At 38.6% G+C, this 16,577-nt stretch overlaps 1 protein-coding gene across 1 annotated transcript; it reads right to left on the bottom strand.

The window, feature by feature from the left end:
- Positions 1 to 1,168: 1,168 nt before the first annotated feature.
- On the bottom strand, positions 1,169 to 5,763 carry LOC149840963 (2-alkenal reductase (NADP(+)-dependent)-like). Its single transcript, XM_090003498.1, has 5 exons — positions 5,464 to 5,763; positions 2,977 to 3,154; positions 2,532 to 2,698; positions 2,352 to 2,434; positions 1,169 to 1,839 (listed from the first exon to the last, which is right to left on the bottom strand). The coding sequence occupies exons 1-5, from the start codon at positions 5,692 to 5,694 to the stop codon at positions 1,461 to 1,463; spliced, it is 1,038 nt and encodes a 345-aa protein (XP_089859624.1). The 5' UTR covers positions 5,695 to 5,763; the 3' UTR covers positions 1,169 to 1,460.
- Between the last annotated feature and the right edge of the window lie 10,814 nt (positions 5,764 to 16,577).

Raw genomic sequence — 16,577 nt, 5'->3', positions numbered from 1 at the left:
TTGGGTAGGATTGTTTTGTGTAGGAATTATCTTATTTGGGCCCACCCGGACCCGGCCCACTTCACATTGGCCCATTGGGCCAATGGGCCTCTCTTCTAACCCGAGCCCATTAAGAACCAGACCAAAACCTGGACCGATAGTAAATGGGCCGGGCTGGCCTGGTCAACGGCCTGGTCCATCCTAGCGTCAAGTGCCATTAAATTTCTTTGGAACGTTACAACCTTTAGTGTCTTTAAAAGTGCTGCCAAAACTCCAATTGGGTCTCACCACGGCAAGCCTTTTCGGTGCTTGAGAAGCGCCAGTAAAGGCCATAGTTTTCTGCAGCACTTTCTAAGCATCACTAATTACTAGCGACACAGACTTGCTCGGTACTCATTCGACTCTTAAAAAGTACTGGCAGTGATCATTAGCGGCACATAAAAAAGCCCCGAATGGTCTCTTTTGTTGTTGTAATTAGAAATTTTATTTTGCGGGAAAATATTGACATACTAATTTGAAGAAAAAAGAAATATATAAAGTATAATAAAACGTAAAACACAACTAAACCCCAGCTTGCTAATAAAAATTCATAATATTTTTAAAATAGTGGTACTCTGAAAATCATCATAAATATTTTAGGAATACAAGGGCTTTTTAAAATATGGCAAAAAAATCGTCATACTCCTAAAATAGCATCGATATTTGTGATTCATGATATACATCGTCTATTGAACTTAATTGATATAATTGGAGGCATGATTCCACCTTTGTAGACAGGCAGGAGTATTTCCCTCTGGCTAGTAAACGAAGCTTGTTATAGCTTTTGTCCTCATGAGAGAGAGAGAGAGAGAGAGAGAGAGAGAGAGAGAGAGAGAGAGAGAGAAGAGAGAGAGAGAGAGAGAGAGAGAGAGAGAGGATCATCCCAATTTAGTGTTCAAAATATCATCAAAGATCACAGATTGTTTAATGGTCCAACTTCAAAGTTCAAACATGGTTCAGTTAGAAAATCAAACCTTAGAATGGTTTGGTATGGACTGTAAAAGTGGCCACTGCATGTTTGGTAGGCAGTTGGACAAAGTGGACCATCTAGAAAGTTGCATCCCCCCAATATATTTGCACCCTGAGGGGACATGAACACACAAAGAAATAGACAAAAAAAAATTTAAGGAAGAATGTGCACGCAAGATGATGATGCAAGACAACATGTAGATTAGGCATACGAGGCAAACAAAAGCCCAACATGAATTATAGATAAGTCTTTGACAAACATGAACCCTTCATGAAAGAACAACGATGATCGGAAGTAAGAAGGCTCAACATCCTCACTCATGATCCTAGTAGGTACTGTATCCATTTAAACAACCACAAGGGCAGCCATTATTTATCTACTACTAGATATAACTAACTCCTATGCCCATCTTGCAAAACATCAAATACTAGTTTTCAAGCGGTACGATCACCCAGGGATTGTGACTAAACATTCAGTCGTGAGAAAGGACAACTAGCTGTTTGCCCACATTTCTTCCTTTGAATAGTCCAATTAGAGCAGCAGGGGCGTTTTCCAAGCCTTCAACCGCATCTTCAACATATGTTATCTTCTGTTCTTTGATGTAACGAATGGTCGTCTCCAGGAACCGAGGATACAAGTGCAAGTAATCAGACTGAATAAAACCCTGAATCTTTATGCGCTTTGTTACAACAACCATCAGATTACGTATGCCTTGAGGTTCCTCAAGATTGTACTGAGATATCATCCCACATGCGGAGATTCGGCCATGGAGTTTCATGTTTAGCAGTACCGCATCCAGCATAGGCCCACCCACATTTTCAAAATAAATGTCGATCCCTTCAGGGAAGTACCTGAAGGCATACAAATTAATCAGTTTTTACACTAAAGACAGAACACAACAACCATACAATTCAGGAATTTAACGTTCAAAGATACCTATTTCATCCTAGAAAACAGAAAAAGAAGACTAAGCAACCAACAAGTACAAGAGAAGTGCAATTGAATCCCACAATTGATAAGTGAATAAAGACATAATTACAGAAAAGTTCTCTACATGTGTGTGTGAGTTTTGTGTGCATGTGATCATCATTGCTTTCATGCGACCTTGTCAGCTTCGGAAGTCCTATGTCTCAAACACAAACAACTCAGAAATTTATCGTTCAAGGATACCAACTTCATCCTAGAAAACAGAAAAAGAGGACTAAGCATTGAATCCTGCAATTGATAAGCAAATAAAGACATAATTATAGAAAAGTGTCTCTCTGCATCCGTGTGTGAGTGAGTGCATGTGATCGTCATTACTTTCAAGCGACCTTGTCAGCTTCCAAAGTCCTATGTCTCAAACACATAAATATGCACACACCTTTTCAAAGCAGCATTCAGGTCAGGTTCTTCTTTATAGTTAAATGCCTCATCAAAGCCAAACTTATTCTTCAAGAGGTCAACCTGACATTTCAGTGCATTGCAAAGGTAGAATGCTCAAGCACTTTGAGGTGTAAAGTGAAATTAACATATTATATCAAAATGAGATTAAATGGAATACCTTTTCCTTGCTACCTGCACTCCCAACGACATAGCAACCTAACAACTTGGCAAACTGGCCAACAAGCTGCCCAACTGCCCCAGCTGCAGCTGATACATATACAGATTCTCCTTTCTTGGGGGAGCAGATCTCATGAAATCCAATGTAAGCTGTGAATCCAGCCATACCTACAAACCCCATATCAGTTTAACAGTCAGCATTGGTCTCGTAATTACAGGTGTGTGTGATGTGCTAAACCCCATAAAACATCCATTGCAATTAAAGCACTAACAACTACAAAACAATTAATTACTCGGAAGAAAAAGGATGCTAATAATTCCTTGAAAGAAGCTGCATAGCACTTGAGTTGATAAAATCCCAAAGTAGTAACTGTTGGCTATGCCAACCACTCTAGGTTTTATCAAGAAATGTGCAGAATAAACCAAAGAAAAAACACTCATCATACCTAGGAGGCCAGTATAGTGAGACAGTGGAGCACTGGTGTCCTTGATTTTAATAAGATGATCAGTCCTTGATATCAGGCTGTATTCTTCCCATCCAGTGACTCCCCATACCAAGTCCCCTACCTTGAAATCGGGGTTTCCTGAGTGCACTACTCTAAACACACCATGGCCCCATAAGACCTAACAACAGGCAAAGGAACATGTTAGAAGATGATCGCTCTCATTGTCTCTTATATATATATGTATGTGTGTGTGTGTGTGTGTGTTACTATTTGTAATAGTTGGTGCTATTGAAGCTTTATCGATCAATGTGACCACATAGATGCGTTCAGCACGGTTTATTTGCTAAGTATCAAACATTGGACTGTGATACTTCAATCTAGAAATGTGATTTTTTGAGTTGTAAAATTTTAGGGCATTGTGGGCCGTTGATTTTGAAGTCCTTAAAAAATCTGCTTACATGTCACAATCACATGATTCAAAACTCAATTTCTAAAAAACAAACCTTGTAGATCACATCCATAAGGTTCGATCTGCAAAAAAAATCTAAAAAAATGAAGAAAAAAAGGTGATTTATACTCAATAGTTATGTGCTATGTCACAGGGATTCGGCCAACCAGGTGCCGCATCCGCGTCGACGCGACGCAATGTGGGTGTGCGTGCGGGTGCGGCAGCTGGTGCAGTCAACCTGACCCTGGGTGTGGTCAACGCACCCAGGGTCATTTATGTCCAACTTTTGGACTTGAAAAAAAAAGAGGCCCGCTGAAATGGGCATGACAGCCAAAAAACTTAGGAACTGGTTTGTCAACGTGGCGAGTTTCGAGACACAACTCTTCAACTTTCTTTACGGCAACCACATGCCGTAGCCAACTACCAAGGAGTCTCTTCTCCGAATCATTTCTCTGGGTCAAGCGCAGGCTAAACCTGCGAAGGTGCCCGGTTCAACAAGAATCGATTGACAGCGGTGAAGAGATCGATTCCTTCTAGATGCAAGTGTGACTCGCCGAACTTTTTAATAACTGGAACATAAACAAATAGAAGAGGTACAATAGCCCATTCTTTAGAGGGACAAGGGGCATACTGAAGTAACGTCCTATTCCAAGCCATTTGTTCTGCAAATCTGAAGAGGGAACCATATAGGGTTAACTGCTACAATTGTTTGTATAAACGACTTAGCAAACTTCCTTTTTTGGGGTTATTTTGCAGAACTGACCCTATCAGTGTGATCTACATCTTGCTTTTAGTGGGAATCGACTTTCGAATCTCCAGAATCTGACCTGTATATAGTTTTTTCTGGTGATACAAAAGTCAATGGCTATAAAAAAACCAATTTTTCTTGACACAAAAAAAAAATGTTTTTCAATTGAAAAAGCACGATCCAGTAGTTGATTCTCACTGAATCTACAGCGCTGAATACATCTATGAGATTAGATTGAGTCAAAACAACTTGGATTGTGAAATTCCAACTAAATTGTAGGTAGAATTGTTAGTGTGTGTATGAAATTTAGTAGCTACTAATCAGTTTTATGTCCTAAACTTCTTAAACACTTATGAAAAACACAGTTGCACATGTATTTTGCTAAATCTAAACCTATATACATATTTATCATTGCATATTTACTAAAAACCAAGCTTTGAATCAAACCATTAAAAAAAAGATGATTTTTATTTCTACAAGGGCCTACCACAATGGCGGAACGACCCTAATAATCAACCCGTTTACCAAGTAGAGTCCCGTGAAATCTTCCTCTTTGCCTTCAATTGCATCTGAAGAGTTTTGGTGCAAAAATGAGTTGTTGATTTGTTATCGCTTTAAAAACACATCTAAACATGAAAACTGCCAAATCTGATAAATGTTTTTCTTCTAAGTAAGCTACAGAGAAAAAATCCGTAAGTGCAGGCTCAGCAAACACCCAAAACTTTGCCCTTTGAAGCTGTTTGGAATGGTTTAGGAAAAGTGGTACGTGTGAACCCAAATTGGTGCGAACAACTCGCACAGACCTACATAGAGCATCAAATTGCCCAAAAAACACAAAAGACAAAGTTGCTTGACCTCCACCATCTCTAAAAACGGTTTTTGCTGGGGCCCAATCGGCGCCGCACGATTTTCAGTTGGTAGGAGTGTTGATTCGTAGGAGGCAATCACTCTATATATCTATTTATAAAGGTTAGAGATGAGCTACCATCATCTTAACGGGATTATTTTTTCGCGCATGCAAACAGTCAGGCAATGATGGATCTGTCAAACCCCAGTTTGCTCAGCAGAAGAACACTCAAAGAACAAAAAAAAAAAAGTGGAAAAATCTTATTAACATGATCTTGTCAACAAAATTTAGCCTAGCATAAATAAAATGGTTGCAGGCACATTCATTCATATAATATGGAAAACCAGTGTCGCTCGCTCAAGAAAGAGCGGCAAATGTAATGGGGGGAGCCTTTTGGGTTGGAAACCAGGAGTTGAACGGAGGAGAAGAGAAAGTGGGACATACCGAGCCAATAGGGTAAGGGGCGGAGTAGCCAGGCATCTCTGTTCCACTCATGAGTATACGCATGTAAGGGTCGCAGGACAGGTAAAGGTTCTTTACCAGGACGTCTCTAGAACCTTCCGGAAGCTTCAACCTCATGGTGGTGCATGTGAGGCCCATGTCTTCCTCCTCTGGAAAGCCGGTGACATGCCGCCTGAGGACTACCTGCTTGTTGCTCACCTCTTCTCCGCCCATCTCTCTCTCTCTCTCTACGCAGAGATGTGGGTGGCCTTCTGTAGCTTCCTTCTTGTGGTGGAGAGACGGCTGAAAAATTGAAATATCTTTTTTTAGAGTTTAACTGGGGTTAGACGGATCGTATCAAAACAATAGCCAGCAGGATTCGATCATGGTCCTTCAGCTTGTCACAAGACCCCGCTTACCATATGGGTTTGGATTGGATTAATAAGAGAAACCAACAATTGCAAAATGAATTGTTTGAAATCCCTTGCACGGCTTTTCGCTAAAGGCCCTCCATTCAACCTAATCCCCATTTAAGATATTTGTGGTTAGTCAGACTGATAGCATACAGTCTTATTGGGCTCAATTTAATTACAATAAGAGGGCTATTGAATTATGCGTTCAATAGAAATCTTCACATACATGACAATACCCTGATTACATAATTGAGGCACATTCTTAGGTCCTCCATTCAAGTAATGCTCTCAACATTTGTAGCTAGCTTTATAGCAGTTTAGCAGATATCAAAATAAAGGCAATTAAAAATCTTTACTATATGTTTTACACAATAGAAATCTTCAGAATACAAGAGGTGCTAGGGGAGAATACATCAATATACTATAGAGATCTTCAGCGTGCCATCTATTACCAAAGGAAAGCCTAGAAAGAACAAGAAGTTTTGATCTCATTGGCCTCTTCTTTTTACCATAAAATTTTAAGCTTCTATTGAGATTATTAGTTAATTTAACCACTAAAGCACTGTATCATCTAATGAACAATTAACAAAAGCTTCAATATTCATGCTTTCTCAGTCTTTCAACCTTGGAAGTTCCAGATTTGTTATGAGATACATATTACAATGTGCACGAATTGCCAAAATTTAATAGAACAGAATGTTAAAAGGCATCTTCTACCTGTGAGAAGAACTATCAAACTGTCAAGATCCAACTACCAAATAGATTCATTAAGAGAGAAAATTTGTACCTTGATATAGGTTCAACTGCATGAAGGTATAGAAGTTGAGCAACAATAATAGTTAGTAGTTCCTCCATGCTTGGGTTGCACTATAGTTGGATGTGATGATGTTTCACAACTACTGTTTTATGAGCTTGAACTGGTACTGTATGTTTTGAATGTTGAGATCTGAGTCTTGGATTTCAAATATGAGGATTAGGATACACATATCTCCGGTTGGGAATTTAGGATTTGGAAACCCAAGTATAGGGTGCATTAAGCTTCTCCTTGTCTTTGAAGCATTAAAAAATGTGGGGTAGATTATCTAAAGATAATTATCTAAAGGTAATGCCTTCTTATTTTTTTTTCGATTTATAACCCGAAGAAACCACACCGGGCACAAAGACCTGGTCGCGTTGGCTCATCCTGCCATACCTAGCTATGGTCATCATGCAAATAACGTAAAACTCCAAGGCCATACCTAGGGTGCCTTTATCTTGGTCATAATTCAAAAGAGGATTTTCTCAGAAGGTGAAGAATGATGGATTGGATTGGTGTGACGTGGGAAGGTTGTGCCTTGCTGCTCTTTTATTTGACCTCAAACCTTCATGAGCTTATTAAGTTCTAACTGTAAACACACAATTTTGACATGTAGGCACTGTATACAAACACCAGTGTTTGTATCTAACCCTCTAAACATGACAGAAGGCAAATAGGACCATGTTTTCTTCCCTCGTTTAATATCAGAATTTCAGTTTCTCATTTGGTTTCCTCCGTATTTTTATTTCTCTTATATGTTGCACATACCTGTATGGTTTAGATTTCTATATTGCAGCAACAAGTCCATATTTTAACCATGCCCTCAATTCTACAAAATAAGCACTTCACCTACATAGAATAAGAAATGAATCTGATATGGGTAACAAACACATTTAGAGTGGAAAATGTAGTGCAAGAACCTTATACAAGAATATACCGACTCATACATAAATCGCTTCTATCCTGCTTCAAAGGGATAAAAAAAAAATTAAGTAAAAGCATAACATCCTATCCAACAAACACATTTAAGTAAAATCTCTACTATCCTGCTTCATACATAACTTTACACAAGAAAAGGGATAACATCCGATCCAACAAGAATAACCAAAGATGACAAAAACAAATGGAAAGCCATCACTGAAATCTAATTGATTGGTACCGATGTTGCTTGAATCCATAAAAATTAAGTAAAATCATGCAAACAACAAAACAATTAAGATCAAGGGCAAAATAGAAAAGGAAACAGGGAACATATTGCACACACATGAAAAGGAAATAGAAGAATCAAGAAACTATATATGAACTTTTAGCTTACAGCTACTATAGAGGAGCTTGAATCCTCTCTAGGATGAGGATGTGTACCAAAGATCACTGCAGGTCTATCACTGACAAGAGCGATACGCCTTGACAATGCAGTGACAAGTACATTGTTTTGCCCTCCAACTTACCAAAAATTTATAGTGAAATATTAATACCAAGGTAGAAATTAGGCTCCACAATCCTCCAACAAAGAAGACATAAGATGATCTAGTATGACAATAGGACACTCAAGTAATGAATAAAAATTGGTTGAAAATCGAGTACAACTATTGCCATAATATTTTTGTTTATATAGTATGCAAGTATGACTCTTGTAGCATGTTCTTAATTACAGTATATTTAACATTTTGCATTATTCTTATAATATATGCATGCAATATTATCTATGATTCTATATTAGTTGATGTTTGATGATGTCTTATGTCGCTCATAGAGACATAAATGCTTCATATGTGATTTTATGGTTGTATTTTGTGCAATTCATCATTGTTTCATGTGATATGGGTTTTTAAAAATTTTGCTATTTTTTTTCTTAATTTTTTGAATTTTTTATTAAAAATTCACAATACATTTATGATGTAATACGATGTTACTTTGGGCCCGACTGATACAGGTAACAATATGATACATACAACCTTGGTATATACAATTTATGTTGGCAATGAGATGCCAAAGGCTACTTGAAAAGATACACATCATTGCAGTTTCGGTGTTTCTATGATATACAATAGAAGAGACAACCCCAAAAAGATAAGGTACATTAAAAACAATATCCAATAAAAAAACAATGATAAAGTCTAATATGAACGACTTTTGCTACCAACAAGATGTCAAAAGCTGCTTGGGAAAAATACATATATTGCCATTAGCTTTTACTCTCCTAAAACAATTAGGAGTAGCATAAGCTTCAATTCTCATGCAACCTAACCAGGAATTCAATTGATTTTCCCACATCATTTACTAAACTACTTTAAATACAACAAATATATAATTAATTTGCAGATGTTACCTGAGTTTTTGCAAACTCAATTTCTTCTTTGACCATTTTGAAGACACCCACACTACATTCCTGAAATTATGTTGTTGCATCAACAACCGCTATGCATTCATCAAAACACATGAAAAATAGAAGAAACAAGAAACGTGTGAAACCCATTTCACAAAGAACTTTCAGCTTACAACCACTACAGATACTTTGTAAGGCATCATTATGACACCAAGCCAAGATCTGTCTCAAAGATCCACTTCAGATCCCCTATTATGACATTTAGTTGGAATTTGATGAATTTTCTTAAAAATTAAAAATGAAAAATTAAAATGAAAGTTTTGGAAAGCTTAAAAATTAAAATGAAAAATTCAAACTAGCAAGTTTTGGAAACTAGAAAAAATGAAAAAAACAAACTCAGGCGGAAACCCGGCCGGATGGGCCTGAGTTATATAAAAAAACAAAAAATAAAGTAAAGTTATTTTTTATGGAAACTAGAAATCACATAGTAACTTGGGTACATGAGAACTTGTTAATTACTTTTAATTACCTAATTAATTTTACCAAATCATATCAATTGCACACACAGTTGGGTAGGATTGTTTTGTGTAGGAATTATCTTATTTGGGCCCACCCGGACCCGGCCCACTTCACATTGGCCCATTGGGCCAATGGGCCTCTCTTCTAACCCGAGCCCATTAAGAACCAGACCAAAACCTGGACCGATAGTAAATGGGCCGGGCTGGCCTGGTCAACGGCCTGGTCCATCCTAGCGTCAAGTGCCATTAAATTTCTTTGGAACGTTACAACCTTTAGTGTCTTTAAAAGTGCTGCCAAAACTCCAATTGGGTCTCACCACGGCAAGCCTTTTCGGTGCTTGAGAAGCGCCAGTAAAGGCCATAGTTTTCTGCAGCACTTTCTAAGCATCACTAATTACTAGCGACACAGACTTGCTCGGTACTCATTCGACTCTTAAAAAGTACTGGCAGTGATCATTAGCGGCACATAAAAAAGCCCCGAATGGTCTCTTTTGTTGTTGTAATTAGAAATTTTATTTTGCGGGAAAATATTGACATACTAATTTGAAGAAAAAAGAAATATATAAAGTATAATAAAACGTAAAACACAACTAAACCCCAGCTTGCTAATAAAAATTCATAATATTTTTAAAATAGTGGTACTCTGAAAATCATCATAAATATTTTAGGAATACAAGGGCTTTTTAAAATATGGCAAAAAAATCGTCATACTCCTAAAATAGCATCGATATTTGTGATTCATGATATACATCGTCTATTGAACTTAATTGATATAATTGGAGGCATGATTCCACCTTTGTAGACAGGCAGGAGTATTTCCCTCTGGCTAGTAAACGAAGCTTGTTATAGCTTTTGTCCTCATGAGAGAGAGAGAGAGAGAGAGAGAGAGAGAGAAGAGAGAGAGAGAGAGAGAGAGAGAGAGAGAGAGAGAGAGAGGATCATCCCAATTTAGTGTTCAAAATATCATCAAAGATCACAGATTGTTTAATGGTCCAACTTCAAAGTTCAAACATGGTTCAGTTAGAAAATCAAACCTTAGAATGGTTTGGTATGGACTGTAAAAGTGGCCACTGCATGTTTGGTAGGCAGTTGGACAAAGTGGACCATCTAGAAAGTTGCATCCCCCCAATGATCCCTACTCCCAAAGCTCAATTAAAACCCCATTTGAATATTATTTTAATATTTGGTAACCCCTAGGTTTTAGTCAAGGCAGTTCTTCAGTCCATGATTATGATGTGTTTGAAAACATGCTGTTTGGTGATTTCCTTACAACAGGTCGATTGGTTGTTCACCATTTGAGATCATTCTACGAAATACTAAAGGTGGAAATTTGTAAATAAAGGATAGAAAAATGTGGGTTCTTTTTGGAATTTCTTGGCAACCTATGTTCCTGTTTGTTTCATGTAATTCTCATAGAAAATTGATGAACTTGGCATCCTTTTCCCTCTCTTTCTCACCATGGATTTTAGAGCCGCATATGAGAAGGGAGATGGAATTTAATGAGGATTTAATTAATAACACTTGCCTCCACAGATGTTTGGGAACCCTGTTTTGGGATACGAGAATGGTGTTGAGACACTATGCCAAAAGAACCTATAGATGGAAATAGAGATGTAGGTCATTTTTACCTACATCCTCACAAGGATGTAGTTGACAATTGCAGCCTCACATCTCTCATTTTCTTGACCCAATACTTGGATCAAGTATTTTGTGTTTACCAAAAATACATATAAAATACTTGGATCAAGTTGGATTGAGTCGAATATCCAACAAAAATCATAACCCAAACCCAACTTTCATCATATCACTCTGGTTGGCTTCAGCTTGACCCAATAATATTGGTGTTGGCATTTTTCTCTATCTTAGTATTTAGGTTGGATACCCGATACAAACCTGATCCATTAACATCCTTAGAATAATAAGCATATTAAATGTCTGTTGTCTTCACGCCCATCAGTCTATATGTAGCAATATTAAATTTTTTATAGGACTTTTTTCAAGTATTTTAGATAATGAACCTAGATCCGTTTTTGTCTACTTGAATATGCTAATATGTCTCTCATGCTTAGAAGTGGGGCTGTCAATGCGTCGGGTTAGCGCCGGGACAGGTTTGGCCTGGACCGACCCATATAATTAATTAATGATCAGATTCGGGTTGGATCAAGTATCCGGCAACAAACAGGTTGGATCAAGCATCCGGCAAAAAACATAACTAAAACCGACCAGCATATTGCTCGGGTCGGGTTCAGGTCAACACTTTTCATGCTCATATATACCTATAGAGATTCCGGTTCGGGTTGGATCAAGTAGAAGTTACAAACCCGACCCATTGATTGCCCTACTTAGAAATGCATGTATTCAATATGATCCACTTTTTCTTTGTAGAGATTGAAGCACATGAAGATGCCAAGTTGCCAACTCTTATACGTAAATAATAAATGCCACATCAATGACGAAAAGATACTCTTAACTCCATGCAATCTATTCTCTAACAATAGATACGTGCACACAATCAACTCTGCCTGTATTTCATCATTTGCGGGCTTCTTAATTCCAAAGGGAGAAAGATATATAGGAACGTCAAAGTATGTATTCCAATAAGAAATTTGCATATATATGCTATATGAATGATGAAAGGAATTACATTGTATTGTATATATCTTGTGTGCCCACTATAACTATAAATCCCATCAGTTTGATTTAAAAACGAAAAAAAAAAAACAGTGTGTGAAGGAATGCTATATGAATAATTACATATTGTTGTATATGTGTGCACCTACCTAACTATAACCAACCAACTGAATATGAAAAAAAAGAAAAAAGAAGGGGGACAAAATGATGATTTGCCTCTGAAATTAAGGTCTTCAGTGACCAGGGCCTTTTGGGCTAGGCCCTGCTGCCAAACGACTCATCCAAGTCATAACAGCTGCCCTGGCCTTCTCATATGCTGAAGGGTACATCACCAAGTAGTCCTTGCCTGAGAACTCTTCCCCCATGGGCCTTGTTGCCTCCCCTTGCCTGAAGATGAGGACACACATCAAAATGAATAACAAGATGGCACACAAACTTTGAGACCTCATCATATAGATGGAAATTTGCAAAAATCTGGATAAAACTGAAACTGAGGGTTTGTAGGGTTTAGGAGATTGTTGAGGCTTTGCTTGAACAAGAATATTACCAAACCTCAAGTGTGTAGTGAGAATGAGATGGCCAATATTTCACAAATGAACTTCACTTGCATTTATATAGAGGAACAAGTGGAGCAGGTAGGTAGTGTTGGTGCTTCGTAGACATGCATGCTATAGGTAAAAATACCAATACCACCTGCAACCTGACTTCTTGGTCAATGCCCCCTCTCAACCGGTCTTGAGAATGACAATAGATGGGCTTAACTTTTTCTTAATGCTCTTTAAATTAGGCCTCAGAGTCAGTGATTATGAATGTGAGGACCTAGGGGTATACTTGTCAGTCATGGAAGTCAAAGGTCAAACTTGTCATTTTTTGAGATTAGATGTCTCTCTACTGGTCTTGACCAAGGCATGGGTTAGTTTACGTGTGCACCAAGTGTTTGTTTTTCTAGGGGTTTGAATGGTGTGAAGCTCTGTGGTTTTGAATTGACTGGCTTTGTTGATACGAGTGTTGAAATATTGAACGCCTCATTTGTTGATAGCAAAGTGACAAAAATTAGCAGCTACTAAAGTTGGAAAGGGCCCTCCCCCCATGCATGTGGAACGACGAAAATGCCCTTCATATAATTTTTTGGGTTCAAAAGAAATTGCGAAAAGATATATTGGCTTATGATTTAAAAGAATATATCATGATTGCAGTATCATTTTCAGTGATCCCCATATACTTAGTTTGTTGAATGCTGAAAGGATCCGGATCCATTCACACGTAAATGGCCCAATCTAACCATTTGTGTCTTTCTGCCTCCAACGGCTTTGTAAAAGTTGGCCTGATGCGCCTGGAGCCAATCGACCTGTATACTGGGGATGCAAATAGTTGAAGCTCCAACCTGGTTCTGAACCAAATCCAATCCATATTTTCGGATCCAGGCAGTACATTCAACTCCAGAAACAAATATGATTTGGTCTTGTCAAATCCAGGTAATGTGGTTAGATTGTGGCCAGGATCATGCCTAACCCAGCCCATTTTACCAGTTTTGGCAAGCAAATCAATGTAATTCTTCCCATTTCAGCAGCTCTAGTACCATAGAGACTCAGATCATAAATAGATCAAAGACTCTAGTATGACATTGGAGTTCGATTCAAATCTGGAACCATACCACTCTTCAATAAACCGGATACCGGGATGATTCAAGAATGATCAGACCCATATCAATTATTCATACTAGTGAACCCAATTTCTATTTGGGCATTTTATTTTCTGAAAAAAAAATGAGAAGAAAATAATAACTCACAAAAAAAGGTAATTTTTGGCAAGTGCTAAGGGCATTATAGTAAAAAGCGAAAGTTCGACGGTGGGTCGCCCTGGAAAGCAGACGGAGAGATCCTCTTTCGCAACACCTTCCCGGCATTGACCCAAGCAAAGAGGGGGCTGCCGACGCTCGTTCCCATCCGTTGGATGCACGTGGGCAAGAGAGACGGCCGTCCGATCGATCCGGCGGGGGGATCTCTCACTTACGCTAGCGCTGACGCATTCTCCTTCCCAGCGGCGCCCGTACGAACGCGGCCCACCGTTGATGTCAATGATGTGCTTCAGGGAGAGCTTGCAGCGACACGTGTCCCTTGCGCTCGTTGCACGTGGCTGCTTCAGCTTGTGCGCAAGTCAACAAAGACCGCCTGGCACCGCTGGCGAAGGTGGACCCGCACTTGTTAGATCTCTCTCTCTCTCTCAGTGGGTTGGATCACAGAAGTCCGATCCAGACCCGAGTCAGAATTGGGGCAGGTAATTATGTGCAATCAAAAGGTGACGCCCCATCCTGAATGAATTGAACCTGCAACGTCCCAATACATGGTGACGTGCATTAGCTGCTCCTACCAGACAAGCGGAGCTAATCCAATGGTTATTTTTAGGTATCATGATATCATCTTGTTGTCAACACTTTTTAATTTTTTATATTCATGACGTATTTGTTCTTTATAATTTTTTTTATATTTTTAAAATTTGCAATTAAACATATGTTTTTTTATCAACAAGAAATTTTATATATTTATCGTGAAGTTTCTCTCTGAGAAAAATCGCTATACCAAGATTCGTGACATTGTTCAAATTCTACATTTCTAGTTTGGATATGGATCAAATTCTACATTTCTAGTCAGGATTTAGATCAATAAATACCAGTTGGAATGATATCAAATTTCGTCAGAATGCAATCCATTTTTGACATTTTTGTCAAATAGCATCTTTTGAATGTTAAAATAGTGGCCTATCTTTCCGACTCAGATCCTACTCACAACTGCCATTATCTTGCCATATGAGGACAACCTGAACACAGTCCAAGCAGTTAACCCCTACTTGGTGCTAGGGCTGGACAATGGGTGGGCCAGGCTGGTGCAGCTCGCAGCTCGTTTAGTGGATGGGCTCGACCAGGCCATTGACAGGCTGGGCATAGTCAAGCCTGATCTGTTGACCAACTGGGTCGGGATTAAGCCCAATTTGGGCCGGGTCCAAGTCTAATACAAAGCCCACAGTCTGGGCCTAATTCAGATTGGATTGTGTCAGCTTGCAATATGTTCACAACATTTCTCATTTGTTTCCTTTAATTCATGATTCTTCTCATGAAAATTTAAAAAATGCAAAAGAATAGATGGGATCCAAGATGCATTCATTTTTTGAATCACAAATTAACTTGATCCGATTTCAATATATATAGGGTAAATATTTGCAATTAATGAAGGTACAAAATGATTAAGGAAAGCTCACTAAAGTCGAGCCTCAAGATAAAAGTCCTACCATGAGCCTAGTTGAGATGGAGAGAATCCCTCTCCAAATCAACCTTTCCTCATTCGTCAAAAGCCCAAGAGGGAACGGATTTTGTTATGAATCCAATGTTAACAACTTTGACAACCTCCTCTGAATCCAAGGAGATAAGATTGAAAAGTAGTTCAAATGATGCAACTTAACAATATAAAGCAAACCTTTCTCTCAAGAAACTTGTGGAAGAGAGAAGAGATCATGGACGTCCCAAACCACGTTAAACCTAGTGTGATTCTGTGTAGTTTTTAGATTTCTTTGCTCATTCGTATTGCTCATTTATGGTATTAAAGCACAAATATCTCACGATCACTTGGTGATAGCTTCATCCTCCTCATCAGGATCAACGGGCAGCAACCTCTTGAACACAGGTCTGAAGCCAAATCCCAGCACCCACTAATCTTCAATACTTTCTCTCAACAAAACTATCGTCAGACAATTATTTGGTGTGAAAGTCTCAACTTACTCCACTCCTACAGAGTTTGAATCTGTTTGGGTTTATCGATGGATCAACACCTTGCCCGCCTCAGTTTATCTCATTCGAATCTGAAAATGAACAGCTCCCAAATCCGGCATATCACCAATGGGTGTGTCAAGACCAACCCCTTGACGTCTCTATCTGAAATGGTGCACAGCCAAGTTATTGGGATTGGATCTTCACAAGAGTTGTGGACAACTCATGCAAGTATTCAGCGTTTTCTTGATCCTGAGTTCAACAACTGAGGCTTCAAATTCAATCGATAAAGAAAGGAACTGATTCAATATCGATGTATTTTCATAAAGTCAAAACTTTAGCTTACCAACTGGCCATGGCATCGAATCCAGTTTTTGAAGATGATCTTGTTATGTATATCCTTGCCGGATTGCCAGCAAATGAATATGGTCTAAATACTTATTCATGAGACTCAAGTTATTGAATCTGATCAAAGTGAACCCACGACATCCATTCTCATGGTCAATGTCACCTATCGCCAAAATAACAAAGACAAGAATCAATTTAACCGTGGAAATCAAAACAGTGGCAATAACAATCGGTATCGTGATTGCAAAGGAGGTCACAATGGTTGTAATAATTGAAACAAAAATCAGCAGCAACAGTCAAATAACCAGCCACCACCTTCTCCCTT

This window comes from Nuphar pumila, chromosome 4 (assembly GCF_984573655.1).
Source record: "Nuphar pumila chromosome 4, dmNupPumi1.hap1.1, whole genome shotgun sequence".
Classification (NCBI taxonomy): Eukaryota; Viridiplantae; Streptophyta; class Magnoliopsida; order Nymphaeales; family Nymphaeaceae; genus Nuphar; species Nuphar pumila.
This window is presented reverse-complemented; position numbering and strand designations above follow the sequence as displayed.

What these genes read in the sequence shown, in the direction of transcription:
- LOC149840963 (XM_090003498.1), bottom strand. Translation starts at nt 5,694, where the DNA reads ATGGGCGGAGAAGAGGTGAGCAACAAGCAGGTAGTCCTCAGGCGGCAT. An exon ending in CCCCTTACCCTATTGGCTCG is followed by an intron (nt 3,155 to 5,463) that starts GTATGTCCCACT and finishes GCCTGTTGTTAG; the next exon opens with GTCTTATGGGGCCATGGTGT. An exon ending in TCACTATACTGGCCTCCTAG is followed by an intron (nt 2,699 to 2,976) that starts GTATGATGAGTG and finishes TGGGGTTTGTAG; the next exon opens with GTATGGCTGGATTCACAGCT.